At 42.1% G+C, this 8260-nt stretch overlaps 2 protein-coding genes across 2 annotated transcripts in view; both read right to left on the bottom strand.

Moving 5' to 3' along the window:
• The window catches only part of LOC131882106 (THAP domain-containing protein 1-like), a 1285-nt gene extending 359 nt beyond the window's left edge, over nt 1–926 (bottom strand). The window contains exons 1-2 of the mRNA XM_059229196.1: nt 489–926; nt 6–428 (exon numbers count right to left, since the gene is read on the bottom strand). Coding sequence (XP_059085179.1) covers nt 6–428; nt 489–780 — 715 coding nt within the window. The 5' untranslated portion in view covers nt 781–926. The remainder of the gene's footprint in view (nt 1–5; nt 429–488) is intronic.
• Nucleotides 927–2256: 1330 nt separating this feature from the next.
• On the bottom strand, nt 2257–5353 carry LOC131880615 (calcium-binding and coiled-coil domain-containing protein 2-like). The gene is made up of 9 exons (XM_059227289.1): nt 4971–5353; nt 4366–4890; nt 4110–4289; nt 3833–4048; nt 3559–3761; nt 3410–3486; nt 3087–3337; nt 2789–3016; nt 2257–2715 (listed from the first exon to the last, which is right to left on the bottom strand). Exons 1-9 carry the CDS (start codon nt 5172–5174, stop codon nt 2554–2556), a joined length of 2046 nt encoding a protein of 681 aa, XP_059083272.1. The 5' UTR covers nt 5175–5353; the 3' UTR covers nt 2257–2553.
• Nucleotides 5354–8260: the final 2907 nt, after the last annotated feature.

Here is an 8260-nt window from a genome sequence, read left to right as displayed (position 1 = left end):
CAAGCAGGTTTGTAGTTTTTCGTTTTTAGATTTCATCGTAGTTTTACTTCGCCTAACATTTTTGAGCTTCCTTTTGAGAGTAGCAATGCGTCCGGCTTGCTTCTTGACCTTGGACTGCAATCTCAGAGTGGTTCGCTCCCATGTTGCTAAAACCTCTTTCTCTCGATATTCTCGCTCGTACACTTTTTGAAGGTGATCCCGGGCAATCTGAAGCTCCTCTTCACGATCGTGTAGGAGAGATGTCAGGGATTTAAGCTTGGGACGTAGCCAAAAGGGATCGTCCACCAAGCCATAAGAGTGATCAAGAGCAATTTGATGATTTTTGACAAGGTCATTGGGCACCGTATCCTCCGACTCGGCCTGATTTACTGAATCCTTATTCTCTACTGAAGATCGCAGATGTTCACATGAACGTGTTAGCGTTGGTCCTAGAAAGAATAAGAAAAAAAGTTAAAGGGATCTAACTGTACCTTGATTCCTCTGCTTACCCGCCGCAATGGTCCGAGATTCCGGAGGCACGTTTAAGATACTTGGGACGGCCGATTTCTTCAGGAACCTGCCTCGTTTTCCGTTGTAGAATAAGTGGGCCTCGAAATGGTCCGAGCATAGACGGGAGCGGGATGAAGGCATCCACTGAGGTCTTTGAATGGCTCGAATCCAGGCATTGAACCTGCCCAGGTTTTTCGTTCGGCTGGGAAACTTGTGCCATGATCTTCGCCGCTCTGGCTCTTCAAACTGTCCTTCAAAGTTTTTACACCGAAAAGCGACGCATCGCACCATGATGAGGTTCTGTTGGGCACTTGCACTTTCTGTTTGGCCTGTTTCTGTTCATTATTATTATGGCCATTTATGGTTTGTTGAGTGTCCGCTTCTTGGGCTACTTGACACAGCTGACGAGGCTTTTCTCGATCACAAAGCACCCGGGTGCCCCAAAGAGTTCGTATAGGGCTTGTCAAGTGAACGCGTTCATCAGTACCTGATTCCATGGAGTAAAATCGAAGGCAACATGCCCCGCCAAAACGCACTGTACATGCATGCATTGAATTTTGACAGTTATTCTATTTTACATTCTTGTGTAAGTAAAGAGCATTGTAGCCAATCTGATAGTGCGTTAACCGATTAACACCAGACATGTTCATTTTGTTGGGTTTTGTAACATAGTTCCCTCAAAATTACTCGATTATTGAAAATTCAATGAGCCGATACTGCAACTTGACCGTTATGTTTGTTTGTCTTTGTTCTCCCTCCCCAAAATGCCTAAATCAGGGTGCCAGACCACATTTTTCCTTGAATTTCATTCACTTGACATGCCTTATATAGGGCCCCCTCTAGTTCAGTAAGCTCGTTCTTTTTAGCTCTCAAATTCATAGGAAATGAGTTGGACCGGTCGGTTTGCTCGAATGTTTTCTTTAGAGGGGACTTCAATTTTATTTCAGTTTATCTTAATCCAAATTTAACATGATTTTCAAGGACCAAAATAGAGCGTTCTCTTTTAAAACCAGGCTCTAGAGCACGTTCTTTGTGCTCTCAACCCACGCGAGGGTCATCCTTGTTTTTGTTGTGATTAAATCAACCAATCAACATATATGACCTGGGTCACAAAATTTTATGACAGATTATATTTTTGATAGAATCTGATGAAAACAACACAAACTTATCATATTTCAATAAAAAAAAAGAATCGCCCCAATCAGCCCTACATTTGGGTCTCATCCTATGGGTTGTTACGCATGGATACTCCAAAAGTAAAATTCTAAGTCTATTTGAGTGATAAAATAGCGAGTAAATCTTAGGTGATCAGAGAGATTGGTCAATGCTAGTGATATAAGTGTAGGGAAATAAGTGGAAGTCCCTATATTGAGAAAGCACACTTGAAGAGCGTACGAGTACATGCAGGTTGTGATCTTTTTGTATTTGGTTCAATGAGCAACCGTGAGACCAATTTCAATAAGAATATCTAATATCTAATATCAGATGTAAACAGTCTAAAACTATAACAGTCTAATATCTTGCAGAACAATATCCTTTTTCATTGTGAGGAGGTAGCGCCCCCTGCATCGTCTAGGTGCTGATAATTTCAAAATCTTTAGGTGCGGGCAAACCAACATAGAAACGAGAGAATACGCTCTAAGATGCCTGATTTTATCGAGGGATTATGAAATAAAACAATTTACTCAAAAACTTGTTTTGGACGTATCTTTGACATTAGAATTCTGCTCTCTGTTTGGACACTCATTTCCTGTAAAATAATCAGTCTTTTGCCGATATAATAATTTATTTCTTTTTTTGAAAGAATTTCAGGAGGGTACACAAGAAATGTAAATACTGAACAAATATGACCAATAAAATGGAAGGTTTGAAGGGATGGGTAGAAAACAAAAAGGTTTGGTTGAAAATTGTGCTTAAGCATCAAACCAATTGTTTCAATTTGATGTAAATTCGCCATTTACTTCACGCATTGTGAGTGACAATTTGGAACGTGTAGGGCGAATTTCCAATTCTTAACTCTACTACCATATTTCCAAGAAATCAGAGACAAAGAGAGCTCTAACTTTAATCAATGTTCTGGAGCCACTGGTGGAATCTGTTCGCGTAATTTCCCACCGTCGATGAAGAGCGTTGAGATGGCGTAGCCATTGCCCTAGCATCGCTGTCATACTCATCCGTGAAGTCTCCAATCAGCGAGAAATCATCACCATCAGGTGAGAAGTGGGCCTGGAAAGAGCATATGCTTTCGATTGATAATGAAATCCCTGGTCCCGGCAATCAATCGGGGGGCAATACATACATGAACATGGTTCTGATAAACTAAGGAATTGTCGGGGGCGAATTCACGTTCACAAATCGGACACCGTAGCCGGGCAGGAAAGTGATCATCGACGTGATCTCGCAACTGGCTGGGGGTAATTCCAGAGAAATCTTCTTGACAAACTGGGCAGGTCAAGACCTCCTCTAAAACGGGCACCGGCAATTCAGCATCATGGTTCGTTGATGTGGAATCATTCCTGGTCGGTTCCTAAATAGGCAACACGGAGAGGAACCTTTGTCTGGGCATGAGCTTCACTGAGAATCGTTTAATAGCTAACCTCTGGTTCATCCTGTTCCTCAGCCCATTTCATCAATTCGGCCAAGTCCGAGCGATCTAAGGCCTCAGACTCTTTGTTGACAGGTTGGGGCATGAGAGGAGTTGAATAATCTGTTTCAATGGGCTCAATTTCTGTAGAAATGAAACCACCTGTGTACATCTTCTGCATTAGCATATCGACCGTCGTCTCGCCATGATTGTGGTCTTTCTTATCGGTTTGACCTGCTTCATCTTTGGACTCAGAAGCATTTACTAGAAAAGCGTTTTACAAATGTACCTTTAACTGAAAAAGGACACTTAAAGACAGACAAATATATGACCTACATAGTGTCTTCTCAATCTCCGAGGCATTCATGAAGTTTGTGGAAGAAGCCACGGAGGGACTGTAGCTCGCCAATGACCTGAAAAAAAAATGTTTTGGTATAAAAAAGTCTGTAAATTGAAAAAGGGAGCCAGAGCCAATTTGTCCTTGCCTCAATTCGTGGAAATCATCCCTTAGGACTTTTATCTCCTGGGCATGAATTTCCGCACTTTCACGTAATCCAATTTGAAGATCTTTAACCAATAACTCCAGCTCTTCGATCTTGGTACTGGGTACTTTGGTCGCAGCTTCAGTCACGGTCGCCGACTTCGTCAAGTTGGTTTCAACGATTTTTTGACTCTTTTCCATGGTTTCCTAACGGGTTGAAGATATTTTCCTCCTTATGAGAGCTGATACGCGGTGGACTTTATTGAATATCTCCTCACCAATTGCTCTTTGGCTTCGAATAATTCTTGTTCTATTTTTGTTCTTTCGGCTGCAGCTAGAGTTTTCATGTGCTCAAAACTCTTTTCCAATGCTTCTTTTTCCATCTCAAGGTTCTCATGCCGATGTCCAAGGGAAGACAGGCAACCTTCCAGAGTCTCAACTTTGGCCTCGCGTTCGCTCAGGGTTTCTTTCAAGGCGTTGACCTCTGACTGGATCTGTTGCAGGAGGAACTAGTTAGAAACGGCTAGGTACCTAACAAACATTTCCTGGTTCCACCTGGTCTTTTTCTTTGGCCAAGGCTTGGATTTCACTCGTAGCCATTTGTTTGGATTGGGTCAAGGCTGTAAGCATGGACACGAGTTCCTCGATTTTAGCCTTGGCCCGGCTCAAAGATGCATCGGTTTGTTGATGTTGAGATTTCAGGTTGGCCTCAACCATTCGGGCCATGTCTCTTTCCTGTAATTCAAGTCCATCCCAAATGTGAAAAAATTAATTAGACCAGACCTCCCACGATACCGCCTGAAAATCCTACCGATTTGACGAATTCGGCTTCCCGTTCCAACACCTGGCATTTCTTATGGTAATAAGCCAGATTTCTCTCGAGTTCCGCCATCCGATCCTGGTTCATTTCATCCACACCCACCTTTGACAACGAACGCAGCGACTGCACCGACTCCGATCTCGATTCTTCGGCCACCTCAATGGGCCCCTGGTCCGCGGTCACCTCTAGGGCCTCTTCCGGTTGATTGTCCATGGGCAATGGGCCGAGATGAAAGGCTAACGAGGCTCCAACACATTGGCCGGTCCATTGAATGAACTGAAACTGGTAATATTGCGGGTCCCGGGGCAGACTAGCGGCGGGAAAAACCACGTGGAACTGGGGCGGATCGGTGGACACGGGGACTTTTAACACCGCCTGATCGGCCCGCGTGTGGGTCAGCCTGAACAGTCCAATCCAGCCTCCGGTTTGCCAATCCAAAGTCTCATCGTTCAAGGAGAACCTTACGAGCAAATCCTGATCTTCCGGGAACGAGGTGGGCACGTCGTGGAACAACACCTAAAATGGCGAATACGTTTCCAGGGGCGTGAGAGCAGAGAGAGAGCCTAACCAGCGATTCAAAACCCGGGTTCACCAACCTGCGAGTATCGAGATTGGGTCATAAGGGGTGAGGGGCGGATGGGACCCAGTTCCTGACCCGTGAACGAGCTATCATCATCTGCCTCGCGGATGGGAGTCTCGGACTCGCCGGGGAGGTGGTCGAGGATGGTGAAATCCCCGTCGGAAATCGAAGGTGAGGCGGGTTGATCCGTGTTGTGGTTGGCTGCTATCACTGGATCCATGGTCGGATTTGAGCGGAGGGCTGTCAGCCCCGGACACAACTTCAAAGAGAGAGAAACGGGCGGAAAAACGGAGAGATGAGGGATTTGAGGCCCGCCTCACTCAGCTCAGATTGATTCTAGTGCAGAACTTCTGCGTCGCAATTTTCTTCTTCTTGTTATGAAGAGGTGACGTCAGTTCAGAGTTGAGCAACCCGGAATGTGGCCTGCCCGTCCCACTGACATAAGCTCGGATAAGCTCTATTGAAGAAACGATTTTGGTGTTCTGGTTGCGTGATGATCAATTTGGAGCATTGCGTTACGGAATCATCACTGCCATCCTCAACACCCTGATTCATCCACAGAAGATCACGAACTTTTTTACCCTTGCCTTACATGCGACTCGTTTTTTTTGATTAGTTACGAATGGATTAAGTAAGGCTCTGTATATAGAAGAGTATAGAAATGAGACCAGCCCACCATAGCAAGTTAATTTGAATTCCTTTCCCAACAAAAAGATTGCTTGGGCCCCCAGATCCAAACCAAATGCATTTACATAATATTCTCTGATTCTACGTGTCATATACGGCTTTAGCTACCCTTCAGGCACCCTTTAACGTACTTCTCATGTTTCAAATGCCAGTTGTTGAGCCACTTTTTATATTTCTATTTAAAAATACCTAGTTTGAATATGGTGTTGCTGCGATTGCAGATAAGGATGCCTGAGGAGTAACTTAACCCTTAGAACTAACTCTTAAAGCACAAAATTTACAAAAAATGTGTTTGGTTTGGATCGGGGATCCATGTAAACTTAATGTTTTGGAATACAATTGAAAGTTCAAAATTAATTTCAATGGTGCCATGTTGCTCTTGTTATGTTGAAAGCAACCAGCGACTCTAAAGAGAGGAAATGACACGGCTTTCCCCTAACCGCCAACATAAGCCATTGCGTTGAATTAAGACAGTGACTCTAGTATCAATAAAACAAGATTATTCATACTACATAGTACATTAAAGTGTTTTTAATTAAATAATGATCTCCTTGATATACAACTCCGGCCATATACTAAATATTTCAGAATTCATTTTGAAAGTCAGAAGATTAAATGAAATGCCCATGAACATCAAATTAATAAAAAACAATCAAATTGTCTTTCAAATCATTGAAATATTGCGTAAAATTGGCTTGAAAACACGCATCAATAGAAAATCAATGAGAATCATTTCACCAATTGGTGAGGAACTTGCACTAACAAAATATAAAAGAAATGTGTGGAATAGGCAATAAAAGTGCTTGTACTTAAAGGTTAACACATTAGAATATCTGGGATGGACAATTGATACTTTTGTTTTAATCCACACATTTGACAAAAAAACATCAGGCATTGGTGAAAAATGAATGAGTTATCTTTTTGTAGAGTTAAAGTTTCTACTTATTATCTACTTTTGCATAAAAGGCAGCCATTATTTAAGGGGCACAGAGTAATACCAAAGTACAGTAGACTAGATCTCAATTTGAACTTTGGACTCCAATAAATTGTGTTTCTTGCAAAAGCTTCCAAAATTAAACAGGTGCTATATCTCTTAAAATTATTATTCCATGATTATGAAGCATCCATATGAGTTTCAAGAACAATATGTTGCTCAGAGCTACAGTATGTCTACTTTTGGATTGAGGGCCATTCCCAGAGTGAGAACCATAGTTTCATAACAAACGCGTCAAATTACTTGAAATTTGGCCAAGATGTTTCTGAAGCAATTTTCTACAAATAATATTATTAGCAAAAGAGTATTGACTGATTTCGTTTAGAGCAAATTCTTGCTTTATCAAGAAAACCTAATTAGCACTTTTCAGTTGTTGTACTTTAAGACATGTTTAAAGTCATTTTATGTTTATTTTTATGCCTGGTTTTAAGCACATACCATCAATGGTTATGAAAATGATATTAGTCACATATTTTGTTCAATAAATTATGCCAATGATTGGCATTCAAAAATTTCAGCAGCAAAAGCTTAGGCCATACTTGGCGGGAAACGTTTGGTGATAGCAAAAAAGTGGCGTTTCCTTGCTTTAGTGTCCTTGAAGTAACAAAGGTGAGGGGTTCATGAAAATTGTCAGGGTGTGCATCAAAACCATCCATCCAACGTAATACCACGTTTTGGTAATCACGCAACTAAAGTACCAAAATCGGACTCGAAAAGTCCGTTTGAGACATACGGCCAAGTTATCTGCGATAACTCTGTGAGTCTGCTAGGTCAGTGCTGCTGAACAGAATAAGAAAAGGAACCAAATGACCAGTTATAGAAATGGGTTCCTATTTAGAAAAATACAAAGATGAGCTGAACAAATCGAATTATTTGGACAACAATAGCGATATGAGTGAGTAGTAATCTTAATTGCTACAAAGCAACATGCCATGCCATATTGACATGTCATTATAGGTGCAGAAAATTGTAATTCTCATTTAATTTGCCATGGTATGGTGCTGGGGCGAGTTTGGACTCAAGTCCGAGAGCAGTTGAGTCTTTTCCTCGATTGTGGAGAAATTGCCCGGACTCAAGTCTTTTGGAACAGACTCGAGTTCGGACTTGCCTTTAAAACGATTCAATTTTTTTCCTAGAATTTCGCATGACGAATCTTCTTGCTAGAGCTGACTCTTGAGTAACTCTTTTTGCTGAGCTCAAGCCCGGACTCGGCGAGTTCAGGAAAAAGTCAAAATTAGAGGGCCAGTCAAAATATTAAATGACTCGTACAAGTCCGACTTCTGCCGGACTTGCCCTAGCACTTGCATGAAATATTATTGATTCAGTTCGACTGCACTATTTTCCCCCCTCAAGTGATTGTAAACAACCTCAAGTTGGAGCAAGCACCTAGTACAATGGGACCTTTTGGGTTTTTATTACTTGCTGAGGCAGCATTCAAAGCCCAAAAGAATGAAATAATTGCAGATTAAATTGATGGTTTTGCAATTATCTGTGTTCCGTCCACCAGCCAGGGGTGAAAGGTCCTGACTTATTGAATTCCCGTGGTGAACGGAAACATGGAACTCCTGACCCAAGCACTAGGTAAAAATACCTTGATAGCTCTCAAAGATGGAGAGCACCTAGTA

This window comes from Tigriopus californicus, chromosome 1 (assembly GCF_007210705.1).
Source record: "Tigriopus californicus strain San Diego chromosome 1, Tcal_SD_v2.1, whole genome shotgun sequence".
Classification (NCBI taxonomy): Eukaryota; Metazoa; Arthropoda; class Copepoda; order Harpacticoida; family Harpacticidae; genus Tigriopus; species Tigriopus californicus.
This window is presented reverse-complemented; position numbering and strand designations above follow the sequence as displayed.

Bases quoted from the DNA above. Each gene is read 5' to 3' on its own strand.
- LOC131880615 (XM_059227289.1), bottom strand. From the start codon at position 5,174: ATGGATCCAGTGATAGCAGCCAACCACAACACGGATCAACCCGCCTCA. The intron at 4,891-4,970 runs GTTGGTGAACCC...TCGCCATTTTAG, and splicing joins CCCAATCTCGATACTCGCAG to GTGTTGTTCCACGACGTGCC. The intron at 4,049-4,109 runs GTGGAACCAGGA...CTCCTGCAACAG, and splicing joins TGGCCAAAGAAAAAGACCAG to ATCCAGTCAGAGGTCAACGC.